Below are 19,672 nucleotides of genomic sequence, written 5' to 3'. Positions count from 1 at the left end.
CACCTTCGGACGACGACTCGGCACTCGGTTCCCTCTTCTGTAACTGCGCGTCTTTTCTGTAATGTGACGTTGCCAGACTCCGCAATAAATCCAATAAAGCTGTCGGAAATGATTCCCTCTTGGAAGTCTTTCCGATGCAAGGTTGGGTGATGTAAGTAAAGAAGACCGACCATTTGCCGCTTCCGCATGTATCCGCTCGGGGTCCAGACGAAACAATGTCCGAATCTGTGGTAAAAATAGAAACATCATGGTCGAAGATTCATCACACTATATTCAACGAGAAAGGTTTCATACTGCCGACGTCTGCCACCCATGTGGCTTTTATATCTCGCGGCACTTTCATTCCTACGTCATCACGGCCTATCGTATCTGCGCATACAAAAAGGATCCGCGGCCTGTGTGAGCATTATAGCCGGAATAATACGCAAAGCCCATTCGTTTCGCATTACCATTGGTTTGCCTAGAAAGGGAGAGCTTGCACGGAACAGTATCTGTATTCACTGTCGGCCGCGATTCAGACTCAACAGATGTTGCTGAAATTGGAAGAGCATGATTGCCCATAAAACACTGCGCATGTGTTTAATGCGGGACTGCATAGAGACATTCGTTCACGAACATGAATGCTGACTTACTAGCTACTCTACAAACCCCACGTGTATTACGGTATCGCATGACTCGTAGTTGTCAAACGCTCAGTCCCATCTCTGGATCATTACTGTACATGGCCTCGCATTGAGTGGCTCAACATTTTCTGCGCGACACAAAGGCAATCCAAGAATGCAGCACTTGACCTATATTCGAAGATCCCACGATTAAATCATCAGTCTGTATTAGTGGGAGCTGGCGCTGAGTCGCGAGCGCTTGCGGCCGCTCGATGTGGCGGGGTGCATCTTTTCATTGCGCTCGCGCTTTAGTTTATCATCCAAAACACGCGCTATGAAACATGACAGGTTAGCATACGATTCTTTATCTTCGAGGTGGAAGAGCGCGTCCGCCGCTTGAGCTTTGCAGGAGAAACCGTGTGATGCAAGCCAGCAGAGTCGTCACGACCAACCTCAATTGTCACCGGGGAGGGAAAGGGGAAGGCGGCTGGGGCGCGCAAGAACTCACTCAGCACATCATAACCAAACTGCGGGTGCTCCAAGCATAGGCTCTTGAACTCGACCTCGGCCTCGGAGCGGAGGGCGTGGGAGCGGGCGGCCCAGAAGCTAGCAATGGGCGCGCGGACGGAGCTGTCGTCGGTGGCTGTGTTGGCGTAGACGTAGCGGGCATAGGCGAGCTCGCCGCGGGCTGTCGAGTTGATGCAGTGGATCTTGGACGAGGCCAGCTTCTTAAGCAGCTCCATGCCGAACTTTTCGGCGAGCGTGTAGATGCGCGCGTGGCGCAGCAGGTGGTCGCCGCTGTCGTCGATGCCCGGCGCGGTCGGGTCGTGCTCGAGGACGCGCTGGCCCGGCACCTTGCGCGGGAAGTACTCGCCCGTGTACAGGAACTCGAGGAAGCTGCCCATGGCGTTGTAGTCCTCGTCGGGGAGCTCAATGGATCGCGGCTAGATGTAAAAGCGGTCAGCCGCAGGGGACGATGTAAACGCGCGAAACTAATGGCTTCTCCTTGCTGTTGTTTGAGGCCTGGAAGGGGAGGGGGTAGGAGGGGAGGGGAGGGACTTGGTCTGCCGCCTCGGGTACGGGGTACGTACGCTTCCGTCGTCGATGAAGCTTTGACAAAGCTGTGAAAAGTAGGGGCTCTTGGACAGCAACGCCTGGTGCGCCGTCAGCACCGTCTGCGACTCCTGGCCGACCATCAGCGTCACGACCGGGCTCGCCAGGTACTCGATGAAGCTCGGCCGCGTCTCGGCCGCGGGCTCCTCCTGGATCACGCTCGCCTCGGCGTCCTCGACGGGGCCCTTTTCGTACGGTGTCTCCTCGGCCGCGGCGCTGCTGGTGCCCTCCATCTCGATGTCGCCCCCGCCCCCGCCCCCGCCGCCGGCAGCAATCTCAATCTCGACGGCTGAGGCGTCGTCGTGCGCGCTGATGCTCTCGGTCTCGTGGTCGGGCATGGTGGCGGTCAATGGCTCAGCTGTCGGAGAGCTTTCGATGGATTGAAACGAGGATCGCGTTTGTGTGCGCGCGACAATTGAGTTCGGCAAGTATCACCTGCTGGACGCGAGAATGGCCAGTTGCTGTTGGTTGGATGTTGCCAAGCTTGCGACCGCGCCGCCGCGAGGGTGGAGCCATTGATGCTGTTGCGAAACTGGTGGCCTGTGCAAGTAGCAAAATGCGCCTGGGTATCACGAAAAAGCAGAATGAATGAGATGAGAAAAGAAGCCTTTTATTCCTTTTTCACAAAAAAGTGGATCATCCTTTTAGCTCCAAGCTTTTTCCTACGGTCCTCGAACAAGATGACCGTGAATACTACAGAAAAGTTAAAAACATGACACAGTCACTAGTTACCCTGCACCATTTGCTGATCGTGAGCATATGAATCCCTGAATTCGAGTTTCCAATGAAAGGGGTGTTCTTAATCCCGTTACCTCTCTAATTTTAATATTAGGTCTGGAAGCAATTCCACAAATGATGGGCTATTCTCTCCCCCTGTCAATGCCAATCTAATGACTTGCTCTCCGGGGCCATCTACCACTGCTACGGACTGCCTGCCACCAGAAGCGCCAGATGGCACGTGAAAAGGCCATTCGTTATTCCCGGCTGTGCTGGATCTCGTACCGAAAATTGCATCGTACACATCCGGCAGATGCGAGATGCCCCCGGCTGGAGCTTCAACCACGACGCGAGAGATGCCCCTTGCGCCCGATGCATGGCTCGTCAGCTCCGGCGAGCTCTCATAGGGGACGCGGAGCCCTCGGGGCGTCCTGTCCAGGCACCAGAACGGGAGAGTGCCCGGGAACGCCGGCGTCCCGTCCGCGTTCGCTGCCGAGCCGGTGGCCCATCTGAGCACCGTCCCGTCCGGCCTTTCGCGTCCGCCCGGCGTCAGGTCGCCGTACGAGAACCCCGCCTGCGCGTCCGTCACCCGTCTCCGGATCTGCGCGAACTGCCGCTCCTCGCGCAGCGAGCACGCCCAGTCGACGACGGTGCCCTCGCCGAGCGGCGGCGAGCCCCAGCGATGCTTCTTTCGCGCCTCGGGGTCCGCGGTGTCGACAAAGGCGATGAGCTCAATGTACGTGCCGTCTTGGAAAAGAATGAGGCGGTTCCGGGTCAGACCGTCAGCATGGCGGCCGCCGGGCGCGACGGTGAAGAGCCCTTTGAGTCGCTCGTCGATGCCTGACAGGGTATGGTGGTCGACCAGCACGACAATGTGGTCAAGAAGCGGCTTGGCCGTGCCACTGGCGAAGATGGCTTCCGGATCGGACATTCTGGGTTTTTTTTTCCACAATGATATTCCTAGTCTCTGTCAAGATGAAGGTTGAAATTTCTCTGATGATGCGAAAAGGAAGAAGTCGGAGCTGAGGCGGGCTTACAAACCCAATCCGACCCCGCGTTGACGTGATGGAAATATGTCATGCTTGCAGCGACGCCTCACACTGGAATTTCACGCTTGATAGGCAGAACAAAAATTACAAGCAATCTCTTAAAAAGGCCTTCATTCGATAGTATTCTCTGATACTGTGCGAAGCAAGTTGTTGAGCCCGTGCATTATGAAGCCAGGATAGCGTGCTGTGGGAGTAGCCAGCACATGCACAACAGACTAGGTTTATACACCAGGAGAAAGATAACGAATAATAAAACCCCAGAATATCTCAAGACTTTTCCAAAATCTACGATTCCATTTTCTGTTTCTGGATTAGCTTTTACCCTCTTTCAACAGTACCCATGGGCTCAAGTCGATGCCTTGCTTGCAAAAAGGACATTCCGGATACTTCATTTCTGCTCCCGAAATCGCGGATGTGATTATACTACACCGAAACGTGTAATCTAGTTGCCCTAGAGGATAAAATTCTGAGATAAGAATAGAGTGCCCATGCTTGAGACCCCATTCATTTTACACTGTCCCTCAGCGGCTGTCCAGTTCTTCAAGTCACACCCTCTTCTCTGTGAGTCGGCCTAAAGGCAGAGGAGACTCGACAGACCATATATAAAACTCGATTACCATTCAATTTCCACTCTTGTGCATATAACAAAAAAAATTGGTTGTTCGCTTGTGTTGTCACAATGCTGCTCAACATTCCGATAGCCGTCCAGTTGGGGTGCTAAGTGAAAGGTTATTGGAACATTATCTTTTCCAACATTGGTGGAATTGGGACCAATTTTCAATTAGATTCCACTTTCCATTGTGAATGAGACCATTTAGTGTAGTCGGGGTACTCGAAAACGTCCCAGATACCGAAAGTCGAGCGATGTTGTCAGCTCTCAAGTGCTCCAAAGTTTTGCCAATACCAAGCCGGCGCGGTATTTGGAAGATTAGAGTGGCGTTTAGACTGAGATGAACAACTAAACAGCTCCTTCGTTGCTTTGGGAGAAGACTCGTGGCCGCTTTCTGGGTTTCTTGTCTGGTACTGCGCCATGCTCTCACCCGTAGGAGCGAGCCCGATCAGACCGATGGCCAGCTTGCTGATATGGGTTGGCCGTCAATATAGAGAAATAAACTGTGACAGAAAGGCGGCTTCTTCTTTCTCTTTGTAGCTTACAATACAATATTAGCATTCCCCAAGGCTGCTGCGAAAAAGATTTCTGGCGACAACTTCCGCTTCAATTCTCAGGACGCTCGGGGAAAGATTTGTCATTTCCGGACCAGGACGGTAGACTTAACAAAACCACAATTCTCGAAAGCCTAGCACGAGATGTCTTCGTGTTCTGCGTTCATATCAGTTCTGCTTGAGATATATACGTCTGAAACCAACTGAAATTTCGGTCTTGAGAGTATGGGCTTGCGCCAAGGATGAACAATTCACTTGAAATCAAATGTACATTAAGCTAACTTGGTTATCGGAAGATTTTGAAGTCCAGGTCGTCATCACTGGGAGTTCACGGGGACCAGACGCTGCTGCATCTTCAGTGGCCCAGATACTCAGTCGCTCCACGAAGCTTGACGTGCGTCTTACGACTTCACGTCTCCTACCATGTTCACCGGCTCGGAAGACGATGCGGTCTCTTGTTTCTTTGCCTATGAGGAGAATGCTGTGCTTGCAGAAAAAGCCGAAATACAGTTGCGATCTTCGGGCCGATACGGGGCGCATCTAAAAGCGGACGGTCTTTGACACGTTATCGAAGAAGAGGACGCAGATATGGCTTCAATACTGGAAAAGGACACAACGGAAACCATAAGGCTATTAAAATGAGTGGACAAGGGAGAATCCATGGAAGCCGGACGACTGTAGAGGCAAGACATTTATCGCGTGCCTGGTCTCATGGGAGAGTCAATCATTTCTTGCTGCATGGGTTTGAAAGGGAAAGTGCATTGTTTTCAACTAAGAGAGTGGTGGGACAAAATTACGCTGTAAATCGTTTAAAAAGAGCCGAACGAGCCCTGTTGACATTTCCCTTCACATATCCTTTGCTACTGGAGGGGGGTTGATGCAGCAGCATCTCAGCTACAGCCTGATGCAGCTGCTCGAGACCTGATTTGCCTCACAGAAGAGCCTGATTTTCGCTGCAGCTGACTATTTAGGAAGCATTCTTCTAAGTCATGGACACCCTTTCCGCCAACTCCCCCCCCCCCTGTCCTGTGGGCGCTGACACTGACAGCTAGACAGCTTGACAGCCAAGCCTGACGCGGAACGAAGCGCTCCACCTCACGGGCTTAACATGGGTTCAAGCCTCGTTGCTCGTTGCTTTTCGTCAGCACATTGACAGATCTAGGTCCGTTGGTCGCGGCGCGCTAGCCTTTCCTAGCTCATATAATAGAGATGCGGTCAGGCAGCCTAAACGGGAAACAATGTTATCAGGGTCCCAACTAACTAGTGCTTGGGCGATGCGGAAATGCCCGCCATATTGTGTTCTTGCGTGGCACAGCCTGGTGGCTTATTTCCAGATCTTGGCGGACACCGAGAGATAAAGGTGCTCGAATCCAGAAGGTTGCCTTCGCATGCATGGTGTCTCAAAATTTCTTTTATTGCGTCGCCTGCGGAACTATTGTCCCCCCCGCACCGCAAGGAGGGTTGTCGTGGATGGTGCCAGCGTCAGCATTGTACTCTTCACGAGCATCGGAGTGCTAAACACCAACTATACGCAGCGAAATGCGGTATACTTGCGACGCAATGAGTGATGCAGTCCAAGTAGCCCATGCTAACGCGAACAACACTGTGCTCAGTAAGTTCCCCCCGTGGGCCACTTCTGGGCACAAAGAATCGCCACTGTCTGTGACAAATGTTGAATAGCGCATCCACCGCAGCCTAGTTCTTGAAAAGAAAAACAATGGCCGGACCCAGGTTCCGCGGATGGACCGCCAGCCGGAACCATTGATGCAGGGGCACGTCGCTCATTCGCGAACGATGGAAATACAGGCCCCGACATGTCGGGTTGGGCGTACTGGGTAGGCAGAATGACCACCGACGAGGCTCTCATGACTTTGTCGCGGAAAGCAAGCAGTCGGCTGCGAAGAAGTGGATTCTGTTAATAAGACCAGAACCCTTGAAGGCCCGCTCATATGGGTGTACTCAGTAATAGACGGTCGAGGCTGTGTGCCTTTTTTTTTCCCCTTGCACACACCAGGCCTCGACGAGTGGTCACCCGGAGTGAGCCAGCCCTCCACTTGCGGCCATTGCCTTGTCGGTGTGCCCGTCGCCAGTACAAACCACATATGCCCGTGTGATGACAGACGAGCCATGTGTCTAAGACGATGCCCGAGATGCCTGAAAGACGCGGCCAGGATTGCCAGAAACGATGGCAAAATGGGGGTTCTAGGTCCAAGTTGTCTGCGAGGATATAGGAGCGGCTGAGGGAGGGGGAGGGGACTTGCAGGATCATGCAAGCAAATGCATACAAACTACTTACCAGGGTCTACGTCGGATCCGAGACAGTGGACGTGGGCGTTGGCAGCAATAGCCTGATGAGATAAAGCCATGGTCGTCTCCCACAGCATCTGCCTCGACTCCTCTCTCGCTTTGCTGCTTTGATAGATTTCACTTGACACTCCTCGCACACACTCGTTTCAAGTCATTCTCTCTCTGCCCGCTCCAAAGATGAAAAGCGCCATCCATTTCCTGGGCCGGATGGCTCTGGTGAGCCTCGCTGCTGGCTTTGAGACTGCTTCTTTTGCCACCAAGATTGCTGCTGCTCCCGTCTCTGCTGCCGCTGTTCCCAACTACTACGACGCCTCGGCCATCCAGGCCGTCCCCTGTGAGCCCTTCCTGGACAAGATATCAGGCTGCGCTGTAAGTGATGAAGCGTGACCGACCGGACAGCAGCAGAATGCCTGGGCCGAACTAACACACTAGTCGCAAAGAGGTCGTGCCTTGAGGGGTTACTTCCCGACAGCAAATGCAAAGACGTGTCCGACGTACCTTGCCAATGCAGCTCTTCCAACTTTGGCGCTATACAGCTAGGGGTTGGCAACTGCATTCTTTCCAAGTGTAAGGATGAAGCGCCCGAAGACTTCATAGGACCTTTCAACGTCACCTGCTCCTGTGTCCAGAGAGGCGGCGTGCCTCCCGGCTCCCCTTTACCTACCGACACCCCAACACCTACTCCGACTCCAACTCCTACTCCTACTCCCACTCCTACTCCTACTCCTACTCCTACCTCTCCGGACAGTCCCATCACGCCCAGTCCTACCTCTCCGGATAGTCCCAGCACGCCCAGTCCTACCTCTCCGGACAGTCCCAGCACGCCCAGCCCTACTGAAAGCACCGGGTCGCTTCCTCCTCCTGTGACCAGCGTCACTCCCAGTCCGACCGGGAGTACTGGGTCACTTCCTCCTCCCGTGAGCAGCGTCACACCCAGTCCGACCGGGAGTACCGGGTCTCTGCCTCCGCCTGTTAGCACAGATACAGGTTCTCCGACTGCGAGTACTCCGTCGCCTGCTCCTCCTGTGAGCACTGATACAGGTTCTTCGACTGCGAGTACTCCGTCGCCTGCTCCTCCTGTTAGCACTGATACAGGCTCTCCGACTGCGAGCACCAACACGCCGCCTCCAGTCAGCACCAACTCGCTTCCTCCTGGTGAGAGTAGCAATTCCCCTCCTGGCAACTCTTCTCCCTCCGGGGGAGGCAACCCTCCTAGCTCAACGGGAAGTAACTCACCAACGCTTCCGGTTGGTAGCAGCTCCCCATCAGCTGGCAGCAGCTCCCTTTCGACTGGAAGCGGCTCCCCTTCGACTGGAAGCAGTTCTCTGTCGGCTGTGAGCAGCTCCGTTTCGGGATCGCCATCCCGTACGAATCCTGTGCCTGGTGCTGTTGCTAACCCCGAAAACCCTGTCCGTGGATCTGTCTCCAGCTCTGCCCTTGGCTCCGAGCCGAGCCCGAGTACTGGTACTGGCACCAGCTCCAATCCCAAGCTTTCGGGTGATCAGACCAACTCTACTGGTGACACTCAGCCTGATCAGACTCAACCTGCCGGCTCAAATTCCTCGGGTGGCAGCACCACTGGCAACACTGTCAAGATTGATACCACTGGCGACTCTGGCAACGCTGTAGGCTCCAACAACACTGGTTCTGGGAACAATGGAACCGGCAGAGCTGGATCCGGTCACACTGGTGGCAACAGCAACTCTGGCAAGCCCAGCGGCACCAACTCGACTGGCGGCCCTGGCAGTACTGGCCAAAACGGCAAGCCTGGCAATAGTGTCCACGCTGGCGGCGCCCGTTCCGAGGTCGGCTTCATCACCAGTTTCGTTGTTGCCGCCTGTGTCGCCGCCGCTATCCTGTAAGCGGCTCAAGACGAAAGTGTCGGTGAGGTGTATTAGTTCCTACCGCAGAGCGCCAGCTGATGTGGTGACGAACCCTGCTACGACGGCAATGGTCCAAACGAATGAAGCAAGCGTTGAAAATCATACCCTGTTGTTTACAATCAATTTGAATAGAATGGCATATTAATTAATAATGTTTACTTTGCAACCTGAACGTCAAAACCTCAAACGTGCCAGAGTGACGCCCGTGTAAGTGCTTGTCGCGGCTCCACTGCGCTGTCTAGCCGAGTCTACCAGGCGGCGCCGTCGGAAAATTTCCATTCCAATACTGACATGGCCATGCTTTGATTACATGAAATCCATATCACACGCCGCAATTATCACAATCACAAAGCGCTACCACCCAGCCTCAGCTGACATAACCCCCCCATCATGGCCCCCATGGAGGCACAGCTGCCCGCCCCGGCAGGAGCTGGTGCGACCGTCTCGGACGCTATCCGGACCCAGCACGTCCAGGCCGTCCTGGATGCCCTCAAGCGACGCAGCCCCATCTACGGCACCATCCTGCCGACGCTGACGCTGCACGCGGCCTCGCAGGGCCGGGTCGTCTGCCGCCTGGTGCTCGACGCCGTGCACGTCAACAGCCGCGGGGGCCTGCACGGCGCCGTGTCCGCCACCATCGTCGACATGACCACCGGCATGGCCATTGCCTCGTGGGACCTGCGCGACACCACGGGCGCCAGCGCCGACATGCATCTCAGCTACCTGGGCACGGCCGTCGGCGGCGACGAGCTGGAGATCACCGCGACGTCGGAAAAGGTGGGCGGCAGCCTGGCCTTTGTCACGGTCCGCATCGACAAGATCGGGCCGGACGGAGCAAGAACGCCAGTGACGCTGGCCCAGCACACCAAGTTTGTGCGAGCGTCGGCCAAGAATCCGTCTACGGGGGTGAGTACCCCTGTTTAACCATCATCCGGGTATCGAAGGGCGGACTTTTGTTAGAAGCACATTTTTTGGCGGTTTTTTTATCATGATGAAAGCACGGATAGATGTGAATGCACAATTGGATGAGGCAGCATGATGTTTTTTTGTACAAATAAGACCCAATCAAGTTCTGCCTGTTGAGCTGGTGATGCCACCATCCACGACCAACTCTTGCCCTGTGATGTATCTAGCTTCATCGGACACTAAGAATACAGTAGCATTAGCTACATCCCACGCAGAACCCATGCGGCCAGTTGGTACCTGAGCATCGCGAAGTTTTCGAAGCTCTTCGTAGCCACCCCCGTCAGGCGGCGGGTATCTCTCTGCCATGGTCCTTGTATACGGCGTCTCGACCAATCCGGGGACTACCGAGTTCAAGCGGACGCCCTTTTGCGCAAAGGTGACGGCAGTCGCTTTCACAAACTGCATCAGGCCCGCCTTGGCAGTGTTGTACGCAATCTGATCTTTGCCGATGTAGCGCAGACCGGCAATGCTGGAAACACAGACGATGGCGCCGCCGTCGGGCTGCGCTTCCATGACAGGGAGCACATGGTGGCATGCGAGGTAGACCGTTTTGAGGTTGATATTGATTTGCGCGTCCCAGACATCTTCGGCCATTGTTGCCGCGTTGCCCGGCTGGGAGTATCCCACGTTGGCGATGAGTATGTCTATGCGTCCATGCCGAGCAAGACAAGCGTCGACCAGGGACTTGACCGATGTAGAAGAGGTGGCGTCTGTCTCCTGGACAAAGCATTGGCCACCAATATCCGAAATAGCTTTTTGAGTCTTTTCCGTTGATGCAATTGTTCGATTTCCTCCAAATATGATGGCGCCTTGTCGCGCGAGTTGCACAGCGCAGGCAGCACCGATTCCCCAGCAGTCCGAGTCTGGCGCGGAATGTGTTTGACCCAGGCCAATGACGACTGCGATTTTCCCTGAGAGACTGAACATCTTGCTTCCAATCTTCTTGACAATGCTGCGGTAGATTGCAAATGGAATTTTTGCACAAACACGGCCTCTGGGAAGGATCTTATACATACCAAAAACCAGCGTTCGGCTAATATCCGCGCCGCGACGGAGCATTTCCGCATCGGCGCTGGAGCTGGCATGACGACATCGGGCAGCTTCCATCAATCAGAGGACATATATTTCCAACACATCTCTTGACCACCGCGATGCGAATGAGCTTCAATATCCATCTTTCGATATGAGCTCCAACAACGCTGCCAATTCAGACTATGATCTGAGCACGCCGATCCGAGAAGGCAGTAGTGCCGGCCTCCGACGGGGCCTCACCTCGTACGGGGATGCCCATTTCTCATTGTTCCTGCGTAAAGTATTTATCAAGGCTCTCGGATACAGTGAAGACGCGCTCTCTCGTCCCATCATCGGCATCGTCAACACGTACAGCAGCTTCAACCCGTGCCACGCCAACGTGCCGCAGCTCGTCGACGCCGTGAAGCGGGGCGTGCAGCTGGCTGGCGGTCTTGCGATGGACTTTCCGACCATCAGCCTTCACGAGTCGTTTTCCAGCCCGACGAGCATGTACCTCCGGAACCTCATGAGCATGGACACGGAAGAGATGATACGCGCCCAGCCCTGCGACGCCGTGGTGCTCATTGGCGGCTGCGACAAGACGACACCCGCGCAGCTCATGGGGGGCATCTCGGCGAATAAGCCTATACTGCACCTGGTCACTGGGCCAATGATGCCGGGCAGCCATCGCGGTGTGCGCATCGGTGCCTGTACCGACTGTCGAAACAACTGGGCCAAGTTTCGGGCCGGGACGATTGACATTGAGGATATTTCGGCGATTAACGACGAACTTGCACCTACGGTACGTCGAGTCGTGTTGAAAATGACAGTCCGCTGACCAGGTATATGTAGGCCGGTACGTGTGGTGTCATGGGTACCGCAAGTACAATGGCATGCATTCTGGTAGCCATGGGTCTCATGCCTTTTGCAGGTGCCTCAGCCCCGGCGGTCTCGTCATCACGCCTGCGCATCGCGGAAGAAACGGGCAAATACGCCGTTGCTGCATGCAGAAAAGAGGCCAATTTGACTCCGCAAGCTGTGCTCTCTCGGGAATCATTTCTGAATGGCATCACGATACTGCAAGCCATTGGCGGGTCAACCAACGCGGTGGTGCATCTCATGGCTATTATTGGGCGGCATCCCTCGGTAGCTGGGACAATCACGCTGGACACAATAGATGAGATTGGGCGAAGAACGCCTCTATTGGTTGATCTGAAACCAAGTGGTGAGAATTACATGACTGATTTTCACAATTCTGGCAAGTACCCCTCAGCTGGCCACCATAGCACTTCCTTTTATAACTAATCATTTCGGTTGCAGGCGGTATGCTCGCCCTTCTTCACCAACTCAAGCCATTACTTTACCTTGAGGCGAGAACCTACACTGGGAAAACTCTAGGGGAGGAGCTTGCCAGAATCACGCCGCTCTCTGTCCCCCGGGATCTCAGCTGCATCCAACCGTTTGCCGAGCCTCTCTATCCTGCTTCCTCTCTCGTTGTCCTGAGGGGAAACTTGGCATCTGGCGGCGCTGTCATGAAAGCTAGCGCGTCAAAGGATCGCCGGCTTTTGAAACATCGTGGCAGAGCCGTCGTCTTTGCAGGCTCTGCCGATCTTGCCCAGCGCTTAGATGACCCGGACCTCGACGTCGGAGCGGACAGCGTTTTGGTCCTCCAAAACATCGGACCTGTCGGCAACCCAGGCATGCCCGAAGCGGGCATGATCCCGATTCCCCGCAAGCTGGCAGAAAAGGGTGTCTCGGACATGTTGCGACTATCTGACGGCCGGATGAGCGGAACGGCGGGGGGCACCATTGCGCTGCACATTTCTCCCGAAGCCGCTGATCCGTCATCTGTGCTGGGGATTGTCCGCACCGGCGACTGGATCGTATGTGATGTTGAGAAGCGACTGCTTGAAGTTGAAATACCTGATGAGGAAATTAGCGTGAGGATTGAAGAGCGGACAAGGGTATTGAAAGAAGACGGCACAGCACCTTGGCATACAAGGCATGAGACGCGTGGATACAGAGGTCTCTATCTGCGATCGGTAAATCAAGCGCAGCTTGGTGCAGATTTTGATTTCCTCACAGCTTCTGGTCCGGCTTTGAATGGTTAGAATGGGTCTATATCTGCTAGATCCGCTTTGCAGAATTATACAAAATCGGTTCCTAACATCGGTTCCGAAGGCGATATCTTGATGGGACTTGGACTCTTTGCTGCCCCGTCTTGCCACTGGAAACACTGGCTTGTCTCTGGCAACGGTAGTATAGGGTCGTTTGTAGTAGTGTGCGATCTGGTTTCTTAAAACCATGAAATTACTGAAAACCTTTAGAAGTGTATTCCTAAGATCTCGCCGGATCGCCTTATGCCATCCTCAGAGGATCCTTTTGAGAGAAAGTTTCGCGCTACAGTTTGATAGCTGTTGTGAAGGATTAAAGTAAAGGCTGAAGCATCTTTTCGCACCGTCATCTATCATAGTTAGACGCCCATGAAGCGGTAACCTAAAATGTTGCAACAAAAAGTGCCCGAGTGACTTTGACGCAGCAAAACGAAGTAACCTTCGCAAGCCTCATGAGAAGAACATGCCACCGCCACTCCAATACGAGCGGATAGTAGATTAAAAAGGACATTTCATTTACTTCACTTTTTATTCATCCTTGTCGTCCTTGTCTTCCCTACTTTAGTGTTTTCTATTCAGTTTGAAATATCGTAAACAAGCGAGGCTAACTATCATGGTCACGGGTCGTCGTTTTTGGTTCCTGGATATGGCTTCATTTCCACAGTCTTAAACTTTTTGAAGTCGTCTGACATTCAGTACGACTCTTCTATAGGGTAGTTGTCGTAGGTATGAAATCTTGAAAGAGACTCTGCATCATTACATCAATATTGACAGAGTCACTTTCAGCAAACAAGCCGTCAAAAGGCATCAGCATACTATCCATCTCCACCGTATCAAGGAATAGCATATCCACACTCTCACGCCCAGCGTGTGCTTCTTCACTTGATCTTCGCGCCTGAGTGCGACTCGACCTCGAGCGCCCGTGGACTGGCTGATCGCTTACCGGCGCTGACTGACTTCGAAGCCACTGAATGGTGGACTTGGCCAGGTCCTCGAGGATATCGCGGCACTTTTTCGCCGCCGCCCAGTGCTCTCCCGTGGCGCTTAATATTCCCAGCGCTGAGCTGATCGTTTCCGTGAGCACGTCGGTCTGCATGGCCCGCGCCACCTCGGGCTCTGCTTTGACGCAATACAGAAGCGTCAGCACGGAGAGAACCAGTCCGTGTAGGCTGATCCAGTTATGAATGAGAAAGTTCTTTCGATACATTTGGTCAAGAATCTTGATGCTCTCGGTGGCGCTCTTGTGGCATCGCACCAATGCGGCGACAGTGGGTTTGGGAATGGCAGGGCTCGGTCTGAGGAGAAGTAGGCAGAGTCCATGGTAGCGGAGTTGGCACACAAGAGGCATGAATTGATTCGAGTCCTGGCTTCCCGATGGAATATCTGCTAGCCATTCGTCTAGTTGCCGCAGCACATTATTTTGCCAGCCGTGTATATCAGTTTGTGGCGGATACGCGTATCTCGGAGCCTCTTGGACAATGCTATTGGCGACGTACTTGATTTCGGAATTGATCTTTGTCGCGCGAAACAGATGAACCGAATACGAGATGCCGAGAGATTTTGCGCTTGACGAGGCGTGCCGAGTTGCTCCAGTCAACATGGAGTCTTCGATTTCCTGTGGCAACTGTCAAAGTCAGCTTGGCCTCCGAAGCGGCACTTATACACTCACCCGTAGCTCACACGCTTCATCGCGAAGACCAATAGGTCGACCCATTATTGTGCAGATCGTCCTGTCCAGTAGGAGACAGACCCAAAATATTCTAGTTCTCATTTCTTGTTCGAGAAGCGAAATTCCAGAATCGACTGTAATGTTTCTCTGCAACCCCAAATCCAGCACGGCGGCCAAGCATTGGTAGTTCAGATACCATACGTTGAATCTTGTGCAGGGGTTATGCAAAGCGAATATGAAAAGCAGCAACAAACACTGAAGTCCTTGTATGGAGTTTTCAATATTCAGCCGCGAAAATACCTCCAATGCTGCTAGGCAATATGAATCGCTTGGCAGGCGGGCTTTTGAGCGCATAGATAATGCCGTCGCGCCAATCGCAAGAACCATGAATACTTGAAATGAGATGACTGGAGACACGTTTTCGTTTTGGTACACATGCTCCACTGCATCCAAGGTCGTTTGGTGATGCAAAACGGGATACTGTGGATGAATAAACTCAAAGTAGGCATCGCAGAGACGGTGGGCCAACTGCTTTGGCGGTAGAGGAAGAGGGCCAGTGCAAGACTGTATGAGCTCTCCTAGAATATCAGTGCTACTACCTCTCACATCGGTGTCGCCGATGGAACTATTACTCTTGCTCAACATTACGCGCGCGAGAAAGTAGCCGCTTGATGGGCCAATATATCGCGAGTCTTGACTGGCACCAAGCGACAACATCCCGATCTCGTGGGCAGATGCGTTATTCCCGCCCAAAGCTTGCTCCAAGGCGGGTCTAGCTATCTGGGTAGGTTGGGTGCTTTGTTGAGGCTCTGGCATCACCCGAGTCACATCCTGAATATTCGTAGTGATGCCGGTATCTGGCTCCAGTGTGGACACTTCCAGCATAGCCGGGTCAATGTCCTGCGGCGGTTGTCCATTTTCCAGATCTATGTCCGGGCATCTCTGTCGGATAATGGATTCTAACCAGGCAATACGAGCCTTGAGGCTTGAAATCTCCCTGGCAATTGTTAGCTTCCTTCATGCTGCGCAGTAAGATTCTCACTCACGCCCGGGGCAAGTCCTTCAAACGCGCACTGAGGCCATCGGTACAGGCGGCGCCAACATTCCGGCAATTCTTGCATGCCGGCAAGTCACCGTCACACTGTGAAGGTTAGTAATGCATAGTACATGGCTAACATGGCCGCACTTACGCGAATCTTTCGCCGCTGACACCGCAGACAGGCAAGCTTGCCCCGAGCCTGTCGACGCTCGGGGTCAGCCCGCCTGCGAGACGTGCCCTGTTCTTCAGGCATAATTTTCTAGATCGATACAAGAGCAGCAAAAATTACTAGTATAGCTCAAAGAAGCGAATTTCTTGCAAAAGGGATTTGTCCGACGGTGACCACGGAGAAACGCCGCCAGCATCTTAAAGGTGTCGGAATTTTCCCGCCCGTCCCCACCGGCGTGGCGGAGATTGGCCGCTATACGAAAGCTTTAAAACATGCTTCATCATCCAGGTGTGATGGAACACACAGTCACAAAACACTGGTAAACTATACAATTTACATATTTGTTCTGAGCTGCAAAAAAAACATGGATTCCGAACAACCGGCACAAGAACAGCGACATGTCGCTGCAAGCGAAGCTCAACGTCTCGTAGAAGACATCCTGAAAGGCAACGGCGTACCAGCGGCGAATGCCACAATAGTGGCCAAGGGTCTCATTGCGGCAGATCTGCGTGGCGTTGACACCCATGGTATGAATCGAATCCCATCTTACATGGAACGCATAAGACAAGGCGTCCTCGACCACATGGCAACTCCGACTCTCAATCAAGTCACGCCTGTAGTGGCCCAAGTCGATGGACACAATGGATTTGGCTTCCTGGCCGCACACATGGGAATGGCTGCATGCATTGAGTCGGCCAAGCTATACGGCATAGGCATGGCAAGCATCAAGCATTCCAATCATTTTGGTATGAGCGCCTGGATTGTGCAGCAAGCACTGGACGCCGACATGATGAGTCTGGTCTTTACCAACTCCAGTCCAGCTCTTGCGCCTTGGGGTGGTCAGAGCAAGCTCATTGGCGTTTCGCCCATTGCATGCGGTGCGCCAGGAACGGACTCGTCGTCCAACTTCATCTTGGACATGGCTCCATCCGTGGCCGCCCGGGGTAAAATCTACAAGGCCAAGCGGCGCGGCGAAAAGATCCCGACGGACTGGGCGCTCGATGCGGAGGGACGCCAGACAGACGACCCCGAAGCCGCTTTAGGCGGCGTCATGCTACCGATGGGCGGTCCGAAAGGGTCTGGCCTCGCAATCATGATGGACGTCTTCTCGGGCGTCCTGTCCGGTTCGGCCTTTGCGGGACATGTAACAGGCCCCTACGATCCCTCCAAGCCGGCCGACGTCGGTCACTTCCTGCTGGCCATCAAACCTGATCTGTTCATGAGCCTGCAAGACTTTCGCGGGCGCATCCAATATCTATACGACAGAATCACGGGGTCCGAGAAGGCTGCCGGTGTTGATCGCATCTATTTTCCTGGTGAGTTGGAGCAATTGGCGCAAAGAGAGCGTGAAAAGACGGGTATTCCACTTGTTCAGGCCGAGATTGATGCATTGAACGCAGAGGCAGCGAAGGTATCAGCGGCACCAATGGCTACTATTTAGTAATGACTGTGGCAATTTCATGTTCAATACGTCTCTGTGTATAATTTCAAAGGCTTTTTTTGATTGTCAACAGTATTTGGTCAATATAATGCATTGCTCTGCTCCATGCTCACTGTACCCTTTTCATCCGAGTTAGACCGTGCCACAGTTGGTAAATCACTTTCAGAGTCACTCTCAAGCACTTCCGACCACTGTTTCTTCGTTGCCGGAATGGGAGAAAGCCTACACAGCAGCCAATAAGCTACCGAAGAAATGATGAAGCCGCCAAAAAAGTTGACGTTGAAAATATAGACAGCGCCAATCGGCACAGTGGCGCCGACTTCGCCAGCAAAGCCAACAACATTGATGAGGATACCCGCAATATAAGCAGCATATGCACGCCAATGGATTCCAAAGGAGTAGAAGTATGGTCCAGTTTTACGCGCAGTGTACAGCTCCGGAACATTGAGGTATCCTTTGCGAACAAAATAATAATCGGTCGTAATGACACCAGCCATGGCGCTTAGGAAGATGGCATAGGCGGACAAGTATGTCAGAAACGTGTTGGAATCTTTGAGCAGAACCCAGGGACATATTGAAAGGCCGACGGCAGCACAGATATAGCTACCACGTCGAATATTAAGATACCTCGGCAGCAGTGCAGTCATGTCGGTGCCAGCCGACACCGAATTCGCCGCAATATTGGTGCCCAGCTGCGCCAAGGCAAAGGCAAAGGCGATGACGAAAATTCCAAAGCGTTCGGCTGAGCTAGCACCTTCGAAAAGTCTCTCCAGCAGATGAAGAGGATCCCAGATTGGCTCGCCATAGATGACAGCCGAAGCGGAAGACACAAGTATGCCAACCAGAGAGGTGAACGCAAAGGAGATTGGCAGGCTGATGAGCTGGGACCACAGCGCGTCTTGGGGCTTGCGGGCAAATCTGGTAAAATCCGAGTCGTTGATGATGACAGTCGCGAAGTTGGCAATGCACGACATGAGCCCCTTGATGAACGCCCACGCCAGCTCGCTGCCTTGTAGCTTTCCCCGGCGCGACACAACCGGGCCCATGCCGCCAGCTTTCACCGCGACCCAGATGAGGTAGGCAATGGCCGCCGGCGGGACGATCCAGGCTTTGAATGTAAAGAGGTGGCGGATCTTGTATACCGGGAACCAGAGCGCCGGCAGAGAGCAAAGCCAGAATATGATAAAGGACGCGAAATCGGCAGTGGTGGTTCCGCCACCAAGCGTGTTGTGGATCTTTTCGCGATCCCATGATGTCCATATGGCGTGAATCATGAGGTAGACGGCATGTCCGCCGATATAACAATTGATACCGTACCAGACACAGGCTAAAAAACGGAAGCATCGCGCGGTGTTAGTCAGGATGATTGGGCCTGCGCGTGCCGGGCTACGTACCCATAACGACACGGTTGAATACAGGCCACAGGCTTCCCCAGATCCCGAACGAGGCACGACCCATGACGGGGAAGCTAATGTGGTACACGGCGCCGATGCGGCCAGTGAGGACGATGAAGACGGCCGTAGAGCCATAACCCAGCCAGACGGCCAGCCACGCCTGCCACCACGAGAGTCCGCCAACAATCATGGAGGAGGCAATCATCCAGGTGGCAATGTTGAAGGCGTCCGCGATCCAGAAACCCACAAAGTTCCAGCTCGTCCATTTGCGCTGGCTCTTGGGAACTGGTTGCAAGTCGTCGCTCGACAGCTTTTCACGCGACACGAATAAGTTAGCGACTGCAAGAGATTGCCGCCATTGCCCCAATCGTCGGGAGGTTCTTTTCATTCATGCTAAAAGACTTTCTCATACCATGAGTTGCACCCCAGAGACCCCGGGTTCCTCATCGACGGCAAGCTTGCCAGCGAGCCGCGAGACCATCACGGGTATGCGGACCATACTTGCGAGAGTTTGAATTTGTGTTTGAGAACAACGGCTGCCAGAGCACAGGCTGTGTGAAGAGAAAGTGTATGAGGAGGAGAGCCTGCTCTTCCCTTATGAAATCTTGCCACAAATCCATCCTGGTAAAGGAACAAGATGGTGTGGTGGGGGGGGATTATCTGCCCCGGTCTCGTACTAGTGCGCGACCCTCCAACTATAGTATTTCCAGCAGCGTGATAGATAAGGAGCCCTGCCTTGTTATATAGTGTGTGTGCGGTCAGTTTGTTGATCAACGGTGGCAGGTATAGATAGGCGCAGGTACCAAGCCTCTGCTGCATGCGCGACTCGAGAACTTGAAGCAGATAACTAACAAAGGCTGCGAGGGACTTGCCTCGACAGTGGTGGAACTAGATCACATCTATATCAGCTTCCGAGACAGCCCCAGTCCAAGCCACACAGGATTCACAGATCATAGCTGAGCATGGGTTGACTAGTTGAGTCCGGATTGCTGCGCAGACCAGCCGCTGGAGGAAACCCACCCACGCGCAGCTCT

General features: G+C 53.7%; 9 protein-coding genes across 9 annotated transcripts; 4 read left to right on the top strand and 5 right to left on the bottom strand.

The window, feature by feature from the left end:
• Positions 1-830: 830 nt before the first annotated feature.
• V2A60_007124 (BTB/POZ domain-containing protein) lies at positions 831-2,053 on the bottom strand (the record flags this gene model as incomplete). The annotated part of the gene is made up of 3 exons (XM_083258410.1): positions 831-934; positions 1,111-1,546; positions 1,694-2,053. 3 exons carry the CDS (start codon positions 2,051-2,053, stop codon positions 831-833), a joined length of 900 nt encoding a protein of 299 aa, XP_083114536.1.
• Positions 2,054-2,523: 470 nt separating this feature from the next.
• Positions 2,524-3,363, bottom strand: V2A60_007123 (uncharacterized protein; the record flags this gene model as incomplete). The annotated part of the gene is made up of 2 exons (XM_083258409.1): positions 2,524-2,531; positions 2,718-3,363. 2 exons carry the CDS (start codon positions 3,361-3,363, stop codon positions 2,524-2,526), a joined length of 654 nt encoding a protein of 217 aa, XP_083114535.1.
• Positions 3,364-7,129: 3,766 nt separating this feature from the next.
• V2A60_007122 (uncharacterized protein) lies at positions 7,130-8,814 on the top strand (the record flags this gene model as incomplete). Its single annotated transcript, XM_083258408.1, has 3 exons — positions 7,130-7,321; positions 8,208-8,317; positions 8,382-8,814. The coding sequence occupies 3 exons, from the start codon at positions 7,130-7,132 to the stop codon at positions 8,812-8,814; spliced, it is 735 nt and encodes a 244-aa protein (XP_083114534.1).
• A 411-nt stretch (positions 8,815-9,225) lies between these two features.
• Positions 9,226-9,759, top strand: V2A60_007121 (HotDog domain-containing protein; the record flags this gene model as incomplete). The annotated part of the gene is made up of 1 exon (XM_083258407.1): positions 9,226-9,759. One exon carries the CDS (start codon positions 9,226-9,228, stop codon positions 9,757-9,759), a length of 534 nt encoding a protein of 177 aa, XP_083114533.1.
• A 141-nt stretch (positions 9,760-9,900) lies between these two features.
• V2A60_007120 (SDR family NAD(P)-dependent oxidoreductase) lies at positions 9,901-10,860 on the bottom strand (the record flags this gene model as incomplete). The annotated part of the gene is made up of 1 exon (XM_083258406.1): positions 9,901-10,860. The coding sequence occupies one exon, from the start codon at positions 10,858-10,860 to the stop codon at positions 9,901-9,903; it is 960 nt and encodes a 319-aa protein (XP_083114532.1).
• Positions 10,861-10,984: 124 nt separating this feature from the next.
• Positions 10,985-12,763, top strand: V2A60_007119 (dihydroxy-acid/6-phosphogluconate dehydratase; the record flags this gene model as incomplete). Its single annotated transcript, XM_083258405.1, has 4 exons — positions 10,985-11,614; positions 11,665-12,037; positions 12,133-12,695; positions 12,752-12,763. 4 exons carry the CDS (start codon positions 10,985-10,987, stop codon positions 12,761-12,763), a joined length of 1,578 nt encoding a protein of 525 aa, XP_083114531.1.
• Positions 12,764-13,632: 869 nt separating this feature from the next.
• On the bottom strand, positions 13,633-15,887 carry V2A60_007118 (transcription factor domain-containing protein; the record flags this gene model as incomplete). The annotated part of the gene is made up of 4 exons (XM_083258404.1): positions 13,633-14,550; positions 15,424-15,592; positions 15,642-15,736; positions 15,786-15,887. The coding sequence occupies 4 exons, from the start codon at positions 15,885-15,887 to the stop codon at positions 13,633-13,635; spliced, it is 1,284 nt and encodes a 427-aa protein (XP_083114530.1).
• A 280-nt stretch (positions 15,888-16,167) lies between these two features.
• Positions 16,168-17,244, top strand: V2A60_007117 (Malate/L-lactate dehydrogenase; the record flags this gene model as incomplete). The annotated part of the gene is made up of 1 exon (XM_083258403.1): positions 16,168-17,244. The coding sequence occupies one exon, from the start codon at positions 16,168-16,170 to the stop codon at positions 17,242-17,244; it is 1,077 nt and encodes a 358-aa protein (XP_083114529.1).
• An 80-nt stretch (positions 17,245-17,324) lies between these two features.
• V2A60_007116 (nucleobase cation symporter-1 family protein) lies at positions 17,325-19,137 on the bottom strand (the record flags this gene model as incomplete). The annotated part of the gene is made up of 3 exons (XM_083258402.1): positions 17,325-18,571; positions 18,639-18,948; positions 19,051-19,137. 3 exons carry the CDS (start codon positions 19,135-19,137, stop codon positions 17,325-17,327), a joined length of 1,644 nt encoding a protein of 547 aa, XP_083114528.1.
• Positions 19,138-19,672: the final 535 nt, after the last annotated feature.

Source organism: Cordyceps javanica, chromosome 4 (assembly GCF_051103115.1).
Source record: "Cordyceps javanica chromosome 4, complete sequence".
Lineage (NCBI taxonomy): Eukaryota > Fungi > Ascomycota > Sordariomycetes > Hypocreales > Cordycipitaceae > Cordyceps > Cordyceps javanica.
The sequence above is the reverse complement of the archived record's forward strand: the minus strand, read 5'-3'. Positions and strand labels throughout refer to the sequence as shown.